The 21,312-nt window shown below is 31.8% G+C and overlaps 2 protein-coding genes across 5 annotated transcripts; one reads left to right on the top strand and one right to left on the bottom strand.

Moving 5' to 3' along the window:
• Positions 1-1,013: 1,013 nt before the first annotated feature.
• Positions 1,014-7,782, bottom strand: LOC114418553 (peroxisomal fatty acid beta-oxidation multifunctional protein AIM1-like). Its single transcript, XM_028383972.1, has 18 exons — positions 7,468-7,782; positions 7,307-7,378; positions 7,124-7,186; positions 6,935-6,991; positions 6,758-6,825; positions 6,576-6,657; positions 6,405-6,460; positions 5,689-5,991; positions 5,435-5,521; positions 5,111-5,285; positions 4,466-4,587; positions 4,040-4,203; positions 3,418-3,672; positions 2,916-3,037; positions 2,677-2,798; positions 2,347-2,495; positions 1,566-1,704; positions 1,014-1,341 (listed from the first exon to the last, which is right to left on the bottom strand). The coding sequence occupies exons 1-18, from the start codon at positions 7,559-7,561 to the stop codon at positions 1,297-1,299; spliced, it is 2,175 nt and encodes a 724-aa protein (XP_028239773.1). The 5' UTR covers positions 7,562-7,782; the 3' UTR covers positions 1,014-1,296.
• Positions 7,783-13,688: 5,906 nt separating this feature from the next.
• Positions 13,689-21,224, top strand: LOC114418551 (probable protein ABIL5). Of its 4 annotated transcripts, none has more exons than XM_028383969.1 (11): positions 13,697-13,828; positions 14,690-14,895; positions 16,408-16,539; positions 16,634-18,223; positions 18,367-18,449; positions 19,214-19,361; positions 19,726-19,825; positions 19,965-20,001; positions 20,151-20,308; positions 20,418-20,482; positions 20,605-21,224. In XM_028383969.1, exons 4-11 carry the CDS (start codon positions 18,131-18,133, stop codon positions 20,689-20,691), a joined length of 771 nt encoding a protein of 256 aa, XP_028239770.1. In that variant the 5' UTR covers positions 13,697-13,828; positions 14,690-14,895; positions 16,408-16,539; positions 16,634-18,130; the 3' UTR covers positions 20,692-21,224. The 4 variants fall into 4 exon arrangements, with proteins under 4 accessions (XP_028239771.1, XP_028239770.1, XP_028239769.1 ...); XM_028383968.1 differs by having other exon boundaries at positions 14,690-14,899; XM_028383970.1 differs by lacking the exon at positions 14,690-14,895 and having other exon boundaries at positions 13,689-13,828.
• Positions 21,225-21,312: the final 88 nt, after the last annotated feature.

The raw sequence follows: 21,312 nt of genomic DNA, 5'->3' as shown, positions 1-21,312 counted from the left end.
AAATATTGTCCCATTAAAAAATAAAATGGAAAATAAAGTCATTAGAAAGGCAACATTCAACTATAAATATCCACCTGACACAAAATTGCATAATACGAAAGGTTATCCAAAGCATCCCTAAAGGAAAAGTAAATAACACACTGTGCTAATTGTCTTATGATAATGACCATAAGGGATTGAGTTTGAATCTGGAGCATGTCTATATGTAATTGCAGAAAGAGAAAAAAAAGCACACACACTTCAATGATATACTAGCTTGTACGATACTAACATTATTAAGTCAAGCATATAAATAGTAACTAAACAGGGGTCCTACAGTTTATATATTGATATAATTTGTGGAAATTGATATTAAAAAAATTAATTTTAAAATGAAATAAAATAAAAATCATATTTTATATAAAAATAATATAATAATGATCAAAGTTATACCTAGACCACCTAAAACATAGGTGTAAATTAACCGTCTGCGCCTCTTTATTTGGACAAAATAATATTTCTTTTAGATTTGAACTTATATATAAGTTAAAGGATATTTATGTAAATTTATTTATTTTAATTACCTCACTTAGTTTTATTTTATTAACCCCTTTTTTTTTATCCCACGTTGTCGCTCTCGTTCCCATGGCAGGATCAAATCCACTCGTTTTTCTCTTCACACAGACCAAATGAAACAATCAAACAACCTTCATCCACAATGTTTGAATACAGTTTAGCATGAAGCTGCAGTTTTGGATTTATTAGTTGAATGAATGAGATAATTCAGATTGGGATGAAACATGAGAGTTTTGTAGTAGAGGAAAAAGAGCATATCTATTGGATTAATTTTGGTCAACTGGTTGAATCGTGAAAATGAAAGCAGAGAGCAAACTACACTTGCACAACATAAAGAGAAGAAGATGATTAAGAGAGAGAAGGAGACAAAGTGGGAAAGAAAAATAGGAGAATTTTCAGTTATCTTAAAAAAATAAAACGAAAAGAAATTCACATTGTTAACCTTTAGCTCATAATAATTTAAGTTCTGAAACCGTTTTGTTACGCTGAGAATGTAGTTTCATGCTAAGCAAACATGTTAAATAAAGTAAAATTAAAACACATACCAAACTTGAAGGAAATTACTTGATTAAAGTAGCATACTGAGGCCTTACTAGTCACCCCCAAGAAACAATTCTTTTCCTTAAATTTTTCTCTTTGTGAAACCAACTTTAATTTATTATTTAATCTAGGAAGGAAGCAAACATTAGTTGTTACATTTTTTTATTGTAGAACATCCAACATGCTGAACAATTGGCTTTCTCATAGACGCGCCATTGACTTTGGAGTAGATGAAGCAGGTGCACTCTGCAACCAATACAAAATACAATGTCAAGCACTTATCTTGTTTCTATGATAAGAAAGACAATTTTATTTACTGCTCCTTTTAGATTTCTTTTCTTAATTTAAATTGTTGAAACTTTCCCATGTACCCCTAAACATGTTTGAATAATCAATATGATTGAATCATATACATAATTAAAACTGAATTTCATGAAATTTGATTAGAAAATAAAGAACATGCATCTTACCAGAGGAATTCCTTTGAGTGCTCTTTCTTCCAAATACCTTGAGGGTTTATAGAAGTTACCATATAATTGTGCCCATTTTTTTAGGCTGGTAAATATATGATTAGCCCCAACCAAATCTGCCCAGAAAACAATGCCACCCCTGCCAAAAAAATTGATTGAAATGAGACACAAGCTAAAAAACAGGGCTGACATATATAGCATGCAAACTGTTCAAAAGTCAAAACACAAACGCTGGAGGAAACTGCAAGTACATGGGACACAAGGACATTATCAATTCTACTTTCTGCAGATACTAATTACACATTTCATCAGATCTTGATTAAACATAAACAATTATGTTTTGCAACCTGGGCACAAGTTTAGTTTATAAGGAGTTCAAACAGTTTGCAAATTGTTATATTTAATTATGTAACCATGTGATAACTTTATAATGCCCTTCCTTAGTGATTCATGCACTTCATTGCTCCTTGGTTGATGCATAATAGGCACAAAAAGATTTAGCAAATAATCTCGACAGATTCTCTTTTGCTTTCCCCCAATAAAATTGTGTTGTGCTGCATATCACTTGCAATTAGCTAGTGGACCAGTAACACCTTTTGGCTTTCTCTAACAACACATCTCATTTTGTTTCATTTTTGTTGCTGTTCCTTATTGGTTATTGGTTTTTATTTCTTTATTGCACACTGCGCATATTATTTTTGAAGATTTTACTCAGCTTTATCTCCTTGGTCCCATTTCTCAGTTATGTCAATTTTAAAGAGTGAAAAAAAGGAAATCCAACCGGTAATTTGGGAAGCTCATTCCAAGAACAGATGCAATGTCAAGGTCTGATGCTCGTATAACAACTCCATCTTCTAGAACACGGCATGCCTCATTAACTACTGGGAATAGTATCATCTCCACAATCTCTTGGTCAGTAATAGATATAGGCTGAAAATAAAACAAAAAACTATTAGTTTTCCTTCACCCAGTGACAGACAAATATCTATTTTCCATCTAGTTTGAGAGAGGAAGCTTAGATTAAACCAACACTTGGAAAGCAATAATGTCAATTTCAATGCAATGTTAATATAAATGGGAGTCTTTACATGACACTGCCAAATAAAACCACCTTTCCATTGGGCATAATATTGCAAAGTCTTCTAGACTCCTCGATGATTGGTAGTATTGAAGGATCAGGTTTTGGCTTGCCACCCTTTTCATAAATGTAGTACCCTTTCCCATTGTTTTTGCCTGGTAGGGCAGAGATAGCCAAGGTCAGAAATAATTGATTATATTCACACAAAATGTTCCCTGTACAGAGAAAGTAGGAATTATTATAAAAAAAAAAACACATTGATCCACTATTACCATTTCGCCCAGATTTGATCAGAAGATCAAGCAGTGGAGATTTAAATATGCGATCAGAAAATGCATCAGCAAATACTTTTGAAGTAGCAACGGCAACTCCATAGCCAGCCAAGTCTAGAAGCCTGCAAGTCACAGAAAGATTGACTTCATACTACAAACTTCAGTGCAAGACTTAATGCTTGGTTCCTCACATACCCGTGAAACCATTAACTTTTTCTTTATGCCAGTCCTTAGTTTTAGCATGCTGTTGGTAACTTGAGATTTAAAGTTGTGTTTCAAAATGCCACATTGACTTCAAACAGTTTCTATAACATAGGATTGAACTAGAAACTTCAAGATATTGAAATAGCATCATTGGCACATGCATAGTGTTAATTTGTAAGTGCATGTATTGGGGATGCAGGGAAGAGGGTTAACATGGACTAAACAAATCAATTGAAGTGTGACATTTTAATTGACGTGTATCTTGGGAAATACAGAAATCCTAAGAGAAGAGAATTACTGGAAAGGTCCAATCGGAAAGCCAAAGTTGCATATCAATCTGTCGATTCTGAAAACATCCACACCCAAGTTGACCAACAAATGGGCACCTTGTGAATATGGGAAGAATGTTTTATTCACTGCAAAGCCAGTGCAATTACCCACCACAACAGGTGCCTTCTTTATGATTTTGCCAACTGTTATCAGATCAACAATCACTTGTGCAGAAGTTTTATCAGTTCGTATAATCTCCAAAAGTGGCATAATGTGGGCAGGACTGTATATTAAGAAATGAAGTCAGAAAGCATCCATAAAACATGTCGTCAGTTATTTAAAACAGGATCTTAGTACAAGAGACATGTAATTCAATATCTAAGCTTTGAGACATTAGCTACCAGATTTCAGAAATTTCTATAGCAGAGGGTAAGTGTGTAGTATAAAGTTACATTGTTTTTGAGCAAATGACAATTGTAAGCATCTTCTTGGGGCAATAATGTGGCTATATTAACTAAATAACAATACTAGCCTTTTGACTAAGATCTAGTGTGGGATCTGCAGTCATTAAATAAACTATAAAGCACATGAACGTGCATCCCAGTGGAAAGAAGATATTTGAAAATAACAAGAAAAATGAGTTATATAACCTGAAAAAATGGGCACCCGCAATGCGATCTTGAGAGCTGGTCGTTTTACCAACAACATCAAGGTCAATAGTTGATGTGTTTGATGCTAAAATGCAGTGTGGAGGACAAATCTTCTCAAGATCACCAAATATAGTTTGTTTGAGACTGATATTTTCAATTACAGCCTACAGAGAGAGAAAATTCATGCTATTTAAATTTGATCAGACAACCGTATCAGCAAGAAATGTCATATATATCCTCTGTTGAATGTTACATATTTCCTCTGTTTAAAAAGTATCCAGTGCCATGAAACTGAGGAAATGAACTGAAGAATAAATGTTTATAAGAAAAACACTTTGCCAAGTTCTTTAAAGGATCCAAATTCCAAAATTCTAAACCATGTCAGCTATTTTCCAAGTAAAACAATAAGGACTTTAGGCAACCAACCTCAATGACCAAGTCCACATCTTTAAATTCTGAGTAATCCAGAACACCTTTAAGCAGTGACAGTGCAGCATCTGCCTTCTGTTTCGTCAACTTTCCTCTTCTTACTAAGCCATTAACATTTGCTGTCATGCAAAATAAAACAAATACATTAAAAATGCTACAAAATTATAGTATGTATCAAGGATGAGACTGAGAGTAGTTTACACTTTTCACGAGCCTTTCCTTCTGTTCCATTAAAAACTTTAAGGAGAAATTCATCCCTCAGAAAACCATACCACCAAAGTTGTAATAAATCCTTCAAATAATACTTACAGCTAAGAGCATTAAGCCATTAACATCCATTTTAATAACAATTACGTATACTAATCAATGTCCTGAAAATGTACTATTGCTGATGTGCATATTAAACCAACCATTTGATAGCAGGTGCATATTAAAAATGTCCTCAGAATAATTCTTCTGAGCATGATATTTGTATATAAAAATCTCAGACAATGGAAGACACTATTCATAGGAACTAACAACAGCTTATTATTAGCATCAACCAATTAACAATTGATCTTCTGCATCCAATTATCTCAACGTCACAAATTGATTATGGGTATCCAATTATTCCTACTTCACTCACATGACTGGAATAATTACCTTCTATTGTTTTTATTCCCTTCAGAAGAAATTCAGAATTGATTTCCTTGAGTATAACACGAATGTTGCCTAGTATAAGAGCTGTAGCAATGCCAGAACCCATTAGACCTCCTCCAATAACAGCAGCTTTTTTCACATTTCTTGGCTTAAGGCCGATATCAGTTACACCAGGCACCTGCCAAAAGACAATATTGAGTGAATGGTGAATACATTTTAAATAAACCGGAGTAAACAATCAGTTGTTGTTTCCTCAAGTTTAGCCAAGAGAAGATGAGAAATCCATATTAAAACCTAAACCAACAAAGGTCATATCTAGCCACATACCTTTGATATCGCCCGCTGTGCAAAGAAGACATTAATTAAACCTTTTGAGGTGTCAGATATGACCAATTGCTTGAATACTTCTGCCTCCTGCAATAAGATTTAGTTATTAGCTGTGAATGCTAACCATGCTAGACCTAAAAAAATATCTATCTCAGACTAAACATTAATATGACAAGAAACAGAGTCAATAAAATGGAAGGAAGAAAGCACATATTTCCTTCTGAACAAAGACTATATCATAGAACTAATAACACCTTTAGAACACCACTGTAGCCTCCATGGACTATTCCATGTTCAATCACATCTACACAAGCCTGCTGCTGAGGCAAATGTGGAGCAGTCTTCTTGACTTGTTGCCTGGCAGTTTTCAACACCGCACGTGCTTCAGACAGAGAACCAATTTTGTCTGTCCTATGAAGTGAACGAATCCAAGGTTTGCGCCTCTCTCCAATTTCAAGTGCCCACAACCTAGATGCCTTTAGTAACTCCTCAGAAGACACAATAGCATCAATAAGTCCAAATTTCCTCCCTTCTTCCGACGTGATTGGTTTAGATGTCTGCAAGAAATGCAATGTCATATTTAATTAACATTTTTTGTCAGCACAAAGCTTTTTCAAAAAATATATAGGTAAAATTATATGCATTATAACTTCCAAGGGAAAAAATTATTGCTACTAGAATGAAGCCTGCAAAAAAGTTATGCATAGTAATGAAGTTCTCAAGTAACACAAACTGACAAACATAGTCTGTTCCTTTCTAATTCTTCTTCCGGTCTATATTCATCAAATATAGTGCGTACAATTACGTTTGACACTTGGCTAACAAATTAAGATCTCCAGTTTTCCCACTTTCTTCTATTCCTTTTTTTTGTACATTGCACACGTTACTAAAAAAGTATTTGCACTCGTCAAATGCGGTAAAAATGCAGTGGAAACTCAAAACAATTGAAAATGAATGGTCAACATCTTACCAGCATCATTTCAACAGCTTTAGACAGCCCAATAAGCCTTGGAAGACGCTGAGTTCCTTAAAAATTACAAATTTTGTTAATATTTCAGTAGGTGCTACTAAATGACGAAAAGTTCCTTACACCTATTCCAGATTACTGAATACATGTGCACTGCATGCAAATGTTGATTACCTCCAAATCCGGGAATAATACCAAGAGTCAGCTCTGGTAGACCCAGTTGAGCTCTTGGAGCTGCAACACGCGCATGGCATCCCTACGCAACAAGGTGTTACATTCCAAGCACTAATGAAGACACTTGGACAGCAATTCTTATTTAAAGGAACAACATGGCTTCTCGTTGACAAAAAACTAACCATCGCCAGTTCTAAGCCACCTCCAAGAGCAAGCCCCTCTACTGCTGCAACAACAGGTTTCTTCGAATCTGCATTTATCAATAATGCTAATTAATAACACTGCAAAACTCACACTTACAGAAACACCGAGGTAATGTTTCCTCCAAGGGAAGCTCAAACTAAAAGAACAGCCAGAACCTTCAATTGAATTGACTACTAGTTCCACGGACACATCAGGGAGATGCGAGGAATCCCCTGTCAAGAAAAACAGCAAATACAGCTAATTTAAAGTTCAAATCTCACAATACTCATAACCATAATTTACCTGAATTTGTAATTTGTATCCATCCAAATTTCACTAAACCGATGTGTGTGATCATAACTTACCAGTCTGGTGAACCTTCTGCATAACACTGATATCAAAGCCACCAGAAAATCTGCCACCTTTGCCTGAAATCAAGAGGTTAACAATCAAACTGTCTTCAATTGCAGTATAAAGCAAAGCCACCATCTTAAAATAAATAAATAAATCATCACAAATGGGTCATCCAAATAAATCATAAAGGTTACCAGTCAAAACTATAGCTTTCACATCATTCCTCCTAGCTGCCTCATCAAATCTGTTCTTCAACCCCATGATAACTAATCAAACAACAACAACAAAAGTAAAACATCACACATAAATTAAAATAAAAGTAATAAAAAATGGAGAATTGGTGAATGAAGCTGACTTGGAATGGCCAAAGCATTGACGGTTGGGTTGCACATAGTGATGACAGCAACCCCATCAGTTCCAACCTCGAAATCAACCTTAGGCAACGCCATCTCTGAGAGAAACAAGTCTCAAGTTCCTTCCTTTTCGAATCAAGCAAGATCTCTTCGCATGGAAGTGAAAGAGAAGAAAGTGGGATTAAGAAGGATAAGTCCAAAGCTAATGATGGAAACTTGAAAGTGTAAAGACCGACCCTGCTTATGATGGAAAGTGGCAATAAGTGTAAAGACCGACCCTTCATTTCGTGGGGGGATTTCGCTACTGACTCTCGCAATTAACAAGAAATGAAGAAATCATAATCATAATGTTATATTTTTTATCCATAAAAATATAATAGAAGACAGTGATATAGTGGATAATTTATAATAATTCAGGCCTACTTAATCAATTAAACTACATTCCTTCACTAATAATAATATCATTAACACAATAGAGTTCTTTTAAATATATGAATTAAATAAAATTTAATAGAATCATAATATGCATTTACAATCTAAAATAATTTTATATTATTATATAATTATGAATTATTTTATATGATAAAATTTATTAATTTTTATAATAATTATCTTCAAAATCATTCTAATACTAATTTCTGGTTAAATTTATACAACAATAGATAGTTATTGAACTTTTTGAAATTGTAAACTTGTACCAATTTTTTTTATTCAATGTATTTTTCTTAATTTTAATTTAAAATAAATTTTGATTAGATAGAAATTTTGTTAATAGTACTATTGACCTTTCTTGCATGTAAAACAGATTTAACGGTGACACTATTAATATTTTTTGATAAATTAAAAAGGTAAAATTATATATTTGATTTCCTATTTGTCTCAAAATTATAAATCTAGTTTTTCTATAATTTAATTTATGAATTTAATTTATCAATTTGTTATGATCTTATTACTTCAATCCCCAACTTCAAAATTAAATTCTTCTGATTTTGAATCATCATAATATCTAGACCTAGCTTTCCTTTTTGAATAAAGATTGTAATTTCTCTTAAATTTTTTAATCTAATAAGGAGACAATATACTTTGACATTGTTAAATATTCTTTGACCTAAGAAATTATTTCAATTTAAATGTAAAATCAAAAAATTTCTTAGTAAGAAATTAAGTTCTGCCTCCATTTTGTTCTTGTCTTTCTTTTTCTTTATACTCTTACTATTTTTTCATTATTTGATTTTACATAATCGTTTTCAATATCTTTTTCTTGGTTTGAGATAGATATTTCAAGATTTCGTTGATCATGGTATTTTGCTTTTGCCCAATTTTGAGTCTTTAACTCCAATTACATTGACTCTATTAATTGCTTAGCCTGATGAAATATCGCACTTTTATTAGATGCATGTAGCAATATCTTTACTAAATTTTATGTTATATGTTATTAATATTTTTAACAAATTAAAAAATATAATTATATGGCATCTGAAAATTAGTTGATATCACTAATTTCAATTATGTAATAATTTTCCATAAAATGGAAAATAGTGTTGACTCACCAACCATGATGTGTGGGTGTGTGTTAGGCATGACAATTCTCCCCGTAACTCGAAGATCCCCGTGGGAACTGCCCCATTCGGGGTTTGCGGTCGGGGAAAGATTCCCCGCGGGGACGAGGACGGGATGGGGATGAAAAACACCCCACAGCTAATGCGGGGACGGGGACTATGCTCCCCGTCCCGCAGGGTCCCCGTATCTCCGCGTATATAGAATTTTACTTATATACCCTCATAACTTATAATATGTATAACATAAATATAAGGGTTAATATAGTATTTTATCAGTAAAAAATAAAATTATCATATATATATATATATATATATATATATATATATATATATATATATATATATATATATATATATAACTAATATCTTACAAGTCATAAAGACACAAACATTACCCAAATCCTAAAACGTTGCATCAAATTCATATTTCTTCCTTGACTTCCTTCTTCACCTTTGTTCCTTCTTCACTGCTTTACCCTTGTTCCTTCTTCACTTCTTCACCGTTAGTTTTACCGTTTCACACTGTTTTCACCCTTTTCACTTCTTCGCTTCTTCACCGTTTTCACCGTTCGTTCTTCACTGTTCGTTTTAGTCGTGAACTCGTGGAAGCTTTCGTTGCACCTTTTTCTTCTTCGAGTCGCATCGTGCATTTCTGGGTTTCGCAACTTCAAATTTTTCTTCCTCTATTGTATGTTATTCCTCTATTTTATTTATTTATTTATGTTTATTTTCAATTCTTTGTAATTTGATTTGGATGTTATGTGATTTTATTACTATTATTATTTATTTATTTTTGTATTTTTAGTCATATTTTAAACTTAGAATTAAATCTTAAATTTATTATTGTTGAAAAATTGAGATAAAAAAATTATATTTTTTTTATAATTTTTAACATGTTTTAATATTAAACGGGATCCCCACAGATCTCTCTACTGGGAGTCAAATAACAAGAATGGGACAAAAAATATACTCATCACAGTAGAAGAGACAAGGGGAGCGGGCGAGTACTCCCCGTCCATGTTCTGCACGGGTGTCATGCCTAGTATGTGTTTCGTCCAAAAAAAAAGTTCGACACGTGGGAAACACGCAGGGAAAATTTGTTAAATAAAGGGAATGGGGTCTGGTCTTTTCTTTGACAGCAGGACTGGGGTCTTATCTTATACTACTTTAGTTCACATCAAAATATTTCGGTTTGAACATGGAATAATAATTAAAAGTATTAGTTTATTTTAAAATGGAGGAATTGAATTGAATGTGGATTAAAAAATTTTCAGATATCGTCTGATTAAAAAAAATTTATGTAATAAATAATTTTTCTAACTCTTTTTCATAAAAAAATATAATATTTTTTTCTAATAAAAACCTTCTATTTCTAACCCTTTTTTTTAATTCAGTTTCTAACACTTTTAACATATTTAACTTATGCATTAATATGTAGAAAATTCGTTCATATTGAATGGTTGTGATTCTTTTACAAGATTCTACATGACCTGATCAAAAGTTTCTTTCTTAACTAACATTATTGCAAGAAAAAAGCTTATCCATGAAAAACATGCTACTAGCTAGAGATTAGAACAAAACCGTCTATTGAAAGGTTATTATGGCTAAATCACGTTAAGGTGTTTAAGCTTATTTATTGAGTAAGTTAAATTAATTTTGTAAAGAAAACATATTTATCAAAAACATTAAGATTTGGATTATTCCAAAAAAAAAACTAACAGATGATCTAGTTTAACAATATTATTATATAAAATTCTCATTATAATGTTCATTATGTATTCGTTAGTGTGTGTTTGTTTTGATTTCTATCACCCACAAACGGACGTTCAAACAAAATTAAGAAATTGTTGTTTATCAGAAAACAGTACTTTAAAATATGAGTCAACTAGATGAAACATGTATATAAAATGCCCTTAATATTTTGATGTGTCTTTTTTACATAATCTTATATTGTGTTCAGATTAGAGATTATAAAATCAATATCAATATCATATGAATTTAAGTTTATAAAATAAGTATGAGTGAGAAATGTGTTTAAGCAAAATGATATAGGTTTACTTACAAGAAACATTATGTTAAATACAATGAACGTTATTTAGGCTATGTTTTGTAAGATTTTTTTAAAATAATTTTATATTATTATTTAATCACATATTATTATGTATGATAAATTTGTTTACTTTTATAAAAATCATATCAGCGGTAAATTATAATTAAATGATAGTGTAAATTTGTTTTATCTTAATGCATAACCATTAAAAGTATTATATCAACGGGTATATATTATTGCATAAATGAACATAAAAATAACTAATTTTATATTCAATTATCTATATATTTAGGAGTGTTAAAAATTCTCAATCATTATTTCATTAGATATCTTACAAAATGAGATCTCAATTTTAGAGATGATTTCATTAGATATCTTATAACTAAAATTGTTCTTTTTTCTTATCCAGTTCCTCCAATGTTGTGAACCTCTTATTAAATTTAGGCATGATATACTTTTTAGTTTATGATGAAATTTGTTTCGATCGATTTAAATATATTAACAAATCCAAACCCAACCAACTTTTATAGCTTTGGCTTTGTTAAGAGACAAGTCAATGGGTTGTGATTGATTTGAATATTTTTTTTTTATTTCTAATCTATTATTATAATATAAAATATATTTATGTAAAAAAATAATTTTCTTATTAATTTTCATTTAACATATTTTAGTTGAAAATTATTTTCTTACTTTTATTTAGCATTATTATAAAATAATATTACTAACTATTTTTAAAACATAATAGTACACTTTTTTTTTACAGAACATAATAGTAAATTGTTGAACACTTGGTTTTTAACACTATTTTTTAATGATACATTTATATGAATGTAATGCACCTAGATTATAAAAGCAAAAGAGATATAGTAAGTTATTTAAGACTTATTAGGGGATAAACTATCTTATTAGTTCCTAAAGTTTTTTAAATTTTATTTTAGTTTGTAAACATTTTGATATTTATTCTTAGTCCCTTAATTTTTTTTATTCTTATTTTTAGTTCTTCAACTTTTATTTCATCCTTACTTTTAATCATTTTAATGGACTAAAAGTAAAGATATGAAAAAAAGTTAATGGACTAAAAGTTAGGATGAAATGAAAGTTAAAGAACAAAAAATTGATGAAAAAATTTAAGAACTACAAACATAAATTTCAAAAAGTTAAGGACTAAAAAGATAATAAATCTTACTTATTACTAATAATCACAATAAAAATCACATATTATAGAAAGTACATTACAAAACACATACTATAATAATTAAAAATATAAAATAATAATGGCTAAATAATTTTTTGTGTGAAGGTGGTTAGGTAAAGCTAAACATCCATTAAAAAATAAATATAACTATAAGATATGGTTTGATTTGGTTTGATTTTGAACATCCTATATATACATATATTTATATTAGTAATTTTTAACTAAATTTGCCATACATGACATTTTTCTGAATTTTCATTTTCTATATTTTTAATGTACTATTTCATTTATTTCTATGAGAAAAAAAAGTTATGTATTAATAATATAAAATATTTTATGCAGTTATCTCATCTTAATTTATTATGTATGATTTATCACTTTTTAAAATAATTTAAATAATAATTTGCAATTAAATTATAAGGTAAAATTACACCATACATAAACATTAAGGTTCATTTTATTGTATGTATTCCTTCGCGTCAGGCAATTAGTTGGGGCAAAATAAACAGATGAAGGAAATTACTTCTTTCACCCTTATTTTTGCTTCCTGTGCTTATTGAAAAGCAAAAATATCCAAACGAACAAAAAATGCTCCCACCCTCTCCTAAACTCGTCAGACAATAGTCTTTTTTTTTTTACATGTTATACTTACGGAACCCCTATTCTAGAATATAATGTGTAATCTGAACATGTATTTCGGATTACAAATTTTGAAATATATTTATTCTGAAATTCCTTTCCGAATTGCACCCTATATTCTGGAATATAGGTCCTGGAAGTATAACATCTATTGGTTTTTAATCTTTATTATTTGCATATTTGGTTTGAAGAATTATGCTGCTCTTTAAGAATGTTATTTGTCAGTTCAAGAGGAAGAAGTAGCAAGATGGAATGGACAAAAGGATAAGACGTGGATTCTAAAAGCTACATATGAGCCCAAATTAGAATCACATGTGGGAGGACCATCTTCACTATCTCTATCCTAGAAATAAATCATTTCCTTTCTCCCTAAAATATCTAGACTTTATTTGGATAAAAAAATTTAATTAAGGAAAATAATTTATCACAGAATTTAAATTTTTGTCATCTAGAATTTATTATTTGGATGTCTTTTTTATGAAGAATTTAAAATGTTGAAATTTTAAATTAAAAAAATCTGGAATTTCCTTCACGAAATTGAAATTCTCTTCTTACATCCTTTTTCTTTCTTTAAGAAACACACTCGGAGTTCTCTTATAAAATATCTAACTAACACACTAAACATATATTTTTTTTTTCCATTCATTTTTTTCATCCTCATAATTTTAATTTTTTTTATCCAAACACAAAATTTTGAAAATAAAAAAGTTTTATTTAAAATTCTTATAATTTAAAATTTTTTCGAATTTTAAATTTCTGCATCCAAACACACTAAGGGTTTTTCAATGTTTTCTATTGGGTTAGGCAATTAGGGTCCGGTGGCATGGGACCGACGATTTGTTGCATACCGTGGTAGCTTAAACTCCAGTTTTTTTGCATTGAATCTGTGAGTTCCTCATAAAGTAATGTACCGGATTAAGGTAAATTTCCGGCACCTTTCGTGTACAACAGGGAAAGTTCAACAAACAAGGCACAAATTTCTGTTTGAGGGATTTAAGTCCAACCAATCTGAGTCATTTTTATGTAATCAATTTTGCTCTCAGTTCAAATTTTGATTTCCAATTCCTGATAAATTTCCCTAACCAAGAGGCCTTGTTCCTTCAGTGAGTCCTGTTAAGATATGCATTAGGGTTTGGAATTTATAATGTCACACAATAATAAACTCTTATCACTAGTTATTCATTGTGTTTTTACTTCAGTTTTGAACAATTCACCATTTTTTATTTATTTAGAAAACACATAAAATGTGCTTTTATATGATTAGCAATATTTTTTTCCTCTTTTAATTCCTTAAGCAGTGCTTAAGGGCATGAGTTAGCAAGACTGTAAGAACAAGGTGTTTACACGCTATTGTGTCAGTAAAAAATCGGCACTTAATTAGGTGGAGTGTGTAATGTGTACATGATTATTATTTGGTGTGTGGTGTGTAATGTACATCCTACTACCATAAGTAATCCTTAAAAAATGAGTCTGGCATGGGCACAAAGAATTTCTGACATTAGGCCACTACCACTCCAGTAGCCAAATCCATCACATCTCGCTTCCTTCCTCTCCCTTTGGTGTTTGTTATATCAACAGGTGTTAAGATTTTTTATGAAGTTGAGTGATAATTGCAATGTATACTTAGTTTGTACGTTTAAATTACATAGTAATTACCTAATTTTTTCTCTTTTAATGCTTCTTTTGACTTTAAAAGATAGAAATTTAACTTATTCTGAGTTTTTATCTCGAGAATGCTAAAGTTAGTAAAATTATAGTATTTTGTTCAATTTTTTGTACAGTTTTGACACGACGTGTGAAGCCAGCTGTATCGAGTATGAGCAGTAAGCGCACGTTTGTAGGCTTAGCGTTGGTCACTTAAGCTAGTTGTACTTTACATGTGCGCTTAGCGCGCACGTGCAAACTTAGCGCACGGTCATCTACGGAAAACATGATTGTGCAATGTTTTGGAGATTATAAAAGGGTGATACTATGCTTTTTGGAGGAGGTTGGTAAGCAAAGGCACAAAATAGAGCAAAACACTTACTTGAGAGCTCTTCTTTCATCTTCTTCCATTTTCTTTGTTCATATTTTATTTTTTAGTCTCTCATGACCATAAAAGGCTAAATTGTCCATTGTAGGGGGCTTGGATACCAAACACTCTTTGATGTAATGATCTTTAGTATCCATTTAATGTTATTTCAATATTATTGCTTCCTATCTAAGTTTATTGCCTTGTTTATAGTTTGATCATCCATTCACATGTACGTTACCTGGTTTTAAACATTGGAAAATGTTTTTATCCTAAGAACTTAAAGGAACTTCAAGGTAACCCATGTCTAGGGATAGAATAATGTTATTTAGCCTTGTTTATGCATCTTTATTCTTAGCGCAAATTACTGGTTTAGCTCTTAGGGGATTGAGAGTGAAATTAGGTGATTTAGTCTCTTTCACATGAGGAATCATGGTTAGAATAGTTTAGTTGATGAAGGTAATAGTTGAAATAACTTTAAATGATGAAAAATCCTTAACATTGCATCAAGAGTAATTTTGATAGGCTAAGTGAGATGAAAGTTATGTAAATAACTCATCTATATTTTTTTATTTTTTTTGATAAATGAATATTATACAGTAGAACTAATAATCCCTATAGCTTCGTTCAAGAATGTATAGAATTTCATTTTAATAGCCCTCTAAATCCACTTATGAAATGGATTTATCAAGTCAATAAGAAATGTGCTGGTGGAAACATTTCATATATGCGATTGAACTTGAGGATGTGGGTGTTCTGAGTACGGAAGCACGCTGATTGTAGCTAAAAAGTTCTGGATGCTGTTTATTTTTTCTGATACTCCACTTATTGAATTTTGTTAGGAATTCAATAGACACAAACACAATCAAAGATTATGTTACTAAGTAATGATCTCTGACATCTGTACCTTGGTGAATGAAAGTAATAACTGTAATGCTTATCTCTCTCTATTTCCATGTCTTCATGATGTTACCTGCATCTATGGCTAGTTGGTGCTCAGTAGTGTTACTGTGTGATGACATACAAGTACTCATGTAGGTGTTTTCATCTAGTTGCAATCTTGAGGCCTCAACTGATATCTTCAAAGATCATGCGTGTAGTTACTTCTTGAACTGGTTCAATCTATCCTCATCAATTTAAAAACGAGTCTTTTGGTTATTATGAACTGTGAATGGGTTTTTGTCAGTTAATAATGCATTACCATGCATTGTGCCTGAAGATTTAATGCATCTAATCACTAGCATTTCCTTGATTAATACAGTTCTATGGCATTTCTAAATTGAATTTGATATATTGTACTGTATTATCCTTTGAGGAAGACACTGTTATGTGTTATCCTTTGGTTGAAACCGTTGGATTGGGCAGAAAACAGACGGTTCCTTCAGAATACAATAGATAAACAAGTTGTCTACAATTTGGCACTTGCTATTTCATTTACATTGGAATGCCATTGTATGATCAGTTATTGCATGATAAAACATTTTTCAGGTCACAACATTGTGTTAAGCACAACATGGGAAGAAATGCATGCTGACTGAGCCTGCAATTCAGTTGGATTTGATTAACAATCTCTGGAAACTTCTAACTAGCTTGGATATCTTACTGGATTTGATGCTCAAAGTATTCTTTTCTCTTCTATGTCTCTTGTTTAATTGTTGGCTCATGTTGCCTTATAAACATTTATGTATTATTTTTTCCATGAACTGGAGCACAGATCCAAACCTGAAGCCTACACTTGAACCCATGACCAACAAGTCACCAAGGCACAACTTTACCGCTGTACCAGGGCTCGCCCTCTGTACACTTGTGCATTCTGATGAATTAACTTAATGATACGTTGAAGTACCTGCAATCCCCCTACCTCCTTATCTATTTATTTGATCCTCTTCAAAATGGGAAATGTGCAAGATCAGCTATTGTAACTGCATCTGCAAAGGAGTTTCAATATTTGGATCTTGGCACATCTCAAGAAATGTACAAATATCAGAGATATTTTTTATTTGGAGAATTGATTGGTGGTTGTACCAGTGTTTTGCACACATTACGTTCACTTTGTTACAGAAAAAAAAAAGTTTGTGATATTCAAGTATTTTGTGATGTTTTGTTTCACATGGAAACATAGATAGGTTAAGGTGTATCTAAAATAAAAAGTTTTAATGGTTGCCAATGTAGTGAGAAGCAAGTATGATTTAGTTTTCCTTTCTTTTCTTCTTCCCCATCACTCCAATCCTTCTGTTATACACTACTATCCCTTGGAACTAAAAATTGTTGTATTCCTTAGCATGTCCTCTTTAAAATACTGTTTATTTTGAAAACACCTTAAATCAATTCCTCCTATTATCATACCTTTCAATGTAAACTTTATAAATTAAAATTAATTTGCACTCATTCCAACTATATTCAATGATTCAAAATTAATTCTATCCCACTTTTTAAAAAAAAGGACTAGAATCATTTGCTTAATTGAGGCACTAGGGCACACTGTCGTTTCTTCATTGAGAGGCATCCTGTACAGATGTGCCTATATATCTATTTATCAACATCCATCACATGAGCCCTTTGCATAGTTGCGTGTACCATTTAACTCAAACCAAATCTGAACAATCTCATCCCTTCATGTGCCATTCAAAATATGAAGCAATTATTTGATTTTGTTTTTACCTTATCATATATATATATATATTCTGAGATAGTACGAGTAAAATCAACACTATCTTGTCTTTCTCAAAAGAATTTTGAAGATAATCCGAACCAGCAGTTGTAACCTACAATAGTTTGTACAGTCAATTTTTATATGGGTATAAAATTAAATGTGTATGTTTAATGCAAGTACTAGTGTAGTGTTTACAATATGGTGTCAGTGATTACCATGACTTTTAACATAAAAGCTTACAAAAGGGAAAAACAGAATGTCACGGGACTGAAACTGTTGTTTGTCATATTCCACCAAATTTTTCGTGCTTGCTAATCAGCTCTTTATTGAGTTTTGTTTGTTTCAACACAAGCCTTGATTGGTGACATGACATAACCCCTTTTCGTCACTCCCTTATAAGCTGCACAAAAACAAGGCATATATATATACTCCCATACATCCACAAGTCTCATTCAGCAAAAGGAGTAGATAAGGAGCTCTTGTGAAGTCTATATTTGTCTTAGAATTGTTTTCACAACTTAAACTTTTGTTTCTTCTTCTGAAGCAAGTAACAAGAGCATGGAGGTGGATTTCAAGTCTCCTTCCCTTGAAAAGACAGAAGCTGCTGAGACTGAAGTAGAAGAAAACATGCACTTTCACAAGTCTCTTCAGGTTCATATATAATATAACTATATCTATCTAGTATCTATATATGCACATGTACTCTGTTGTATTGTATATATTCTTTCTGTTGTTCTAGAATTCTACAGTTTTTCAATGAAGTTCCATGTTTTGGTGGTTATGGTGGTTTTTAGGAGCTAAGAGAATTGCAGTCTCAGTTGCACCATGCCGCAGATTATTGTGAAACAACTTTCTTGAAAAGTGAAGCTAAGAGAGAGTGAGTCCTTTCTACACTCTTATACTTATCTGAATGTTATTTTCTGCCTTTGGCTTCAGCCTTGTGTTTTTATCTTTGACAGTTTGCTATCAGGTTCAGGATTCATTTTCCCTATGGTGGTCCATGTATGTAGACATTACATGTGACCAGGCATGTCTACATGGAAAGATTTTATCCTTGTGTTGAATAATTTGCTAACATTTGTGGCCTGTGGGGGGCCTTTCTGAGTGTCACCCTGGTGTTGCACCAGCCCATATAAGTTCAGGCTTGGGCTTAGAAGTTCATTTTCCACCCTTGTTTTGGGTTAAAGTTGTGTCCCCAATCAATAGGCATAACCATAATGTTTTGGCATAACATAATACACAAATCAATGAATGTAAATGGCTAGAATTTTATTTTAATGCCTTGACAGACGGTCATCCAACCATAAATTGTCATATATATGATAAGCTAATTGACTTTTGTAATAAATCTGATGCATGAAAATTAAATTTTAATAACCATGTCTATGTGTGCTGATTTAGGAAGGTATGAATATGAAGAGGAGAAGTATATCGTTCACACTAGATATTATTGTTGTAGTGCTTTTAGAATGTCACACAATTTGCTAAGAAATCCAAGAAATATGGTGCTAAAAGTTTAGATTTTATACTGTTATTCTTTTTTTTTTCATTGAGCTTTCTAATTTTTATTTAGAAATAAAAAATTTGTTTGTCGGATGGACATTATGACCTGCGACTGATTGGGATATGTATATCTTGCAGTGTGTTGGAAAATACAAAAGAATACATATGCAGGGTCATGGTCACTGTAGTTGATCATCTTGGGAACGTCTCGGCTAATCTTGATGGCCTTATTTCTCAAACAAATGCATTTTCTGAGGCTGAGTCTAAAATCCAGTGCCTTAAACAAGTTAGTATTATTACTTTGCACTTGCTCAAAATATGCATAATGTTATCTAAAACATTATGCATTTTCATAAAATAGAGGATAATAGTATTATCAAACCAATCTGTAACATTAACAACTTATTTATGGTAGCTAATAGTTTTATGTGTATTTTGCTTATTAATTTATATTTGTTTGAAAAAAACAACTTGTTAGTAACGATACATATAAATCTTATGAAAAATTCATGATCACAATATAATGTACAAAACTAATGTAAGAATATCACTATCATAAAATAAATGCTTCAGTGGAGGAGAAAAAAGAAATTAAACTTTAACATATACAGCAAATCAATGACAGTTATTGATGATGGTCTTTTCGACAGAGACTTTTCTCATGTGAACAATATGCTGATAAGCTTGCACTCACAAAAATGAGATGGAGGGAGAAAGTGCCAAGACTCCATACACGATATTTATCATCTCGTAAATATTTAATGCCGCACCCCTTGATTCTTTTGATAGGGGAAAAAATTATTGAAATCAATTACATTATATTATTAGTCCATTATATATTGTTTTTCCATTTTATCTCATTTGTTTTTTACTTGCTTTCCATGATCAGCACCCATCCTTGAGAGACCAAGCAGCGAGGAATTAAGGTACTCATTCCTCAATAGTCAATACCCTCATGAATCTGACAATAATTAATGTCAGAACCAAGGAAGACCATGGTATTCTCATCATGAAAATGAACTATATTTTACATTTCAGTTTGGTCTTGATTATATTTTATTTTTATCCAATGCAGAGATTCTAAAACTGAAGACCCCTCTAAATTAGATGATAAACACATACTAGAAAAACATGAGGATTTGCCACTCTTTTTGTACACCCAAAAACCACATGGAGATAAGAATTTGAAGCCAACCAGTTTTACTACATTGAAGGAGCATAATTTGACCATGGGTACAAAACTGTGTTTTTATAATGGCAACAGTATAATATTTTGTTCTTCTACATGACTTTCTTTGAGTTGCATCTCTAACATGATTTTCTTTCCATTCTAAAACTATAGTGGTACCTGTTCGGGACGGTTTGTCAGTCTTAACCAAAGTTTCAAATCCTACATTTCATTTCCAAGTGAGTTTGTTTTCTATACTCTTTCCTGTTTAATGTTCATGATGCTTGTTACGTAATAAACTGGTTTCTCCCGAGTCATAGATTTGTAATTGTGAAAGGCTTGTTTTTATTTTCTTTTGTAGGGTTCCCCGAAGGTTGCACGCCATAGAAGATCCTTGCATGGCAGTAACATCTTATGGCTCATACGGCGTACTAAAAGAATCCAATGAAAAACAATGTTGCCTATTGCTTCATGTGCTAATAGCCTTATGATATCAATACTACAGCAGCACCTAGCAGGCCCAAAAGGGCACTGAAGACCCAGCAGACCTGAGTAGCCAGCTTAGGAATTCCCTTGCTCTGCATACACAAGCAGTTATAACAGAATTCAGATATTTTCCAATTCTGTTATTAGGATATTAAGAATTCTGTTATTGTTTTGTCTTATCTCTTGAGGCCTTTAGTGCCAATCCTTATCCAGTGTTATTCCCATTATAAATACCAGGAAATATGAAATAACAGCAAGGGAAAATTATCACTCAGCTTTTATCTTTTACTTAGAATAGCATAGATACTAGGAGGTTACCTTGTCAAAAGCCCTCGGATCCTAACACCTTAAGTACTCATGGTGCTGGTGGTCTGTCATTTTCATGTGGCAGTTCAATGTTAGCTGTTTGATTCAGGAAACAAGCATTATTTGCAAATATTTATATTTCGAGGCACTTTGAAGTAGTTATTTATGCAATTTTGGTTGGAAATATCATCATGGTTATAATGATTTAGATTTAGCACATGTGAATGTTCATACTCATTGAACTTAAAACTTTTGAACTGAGCAGACTTGAGGTACC

This window comes from Glycine soja, chromosome 7 (genome assembly GCF_004193775.1).
Source record: "Glycine soja cultivar W05 chromosome 7, ASM419377v2, whole genome shotgun sequence".
Taxonomy (NCBI): Eukaryota; Viridiplantae; Streptophyta; class Magnoliopsida; order Fabales; family Fabaceae; genus Glycine; species Glycine soja.
Note: the sequence above shows the minus strand (reverse complement) of the source record. Positions and strands in the feature narration are given on the sequence as shown.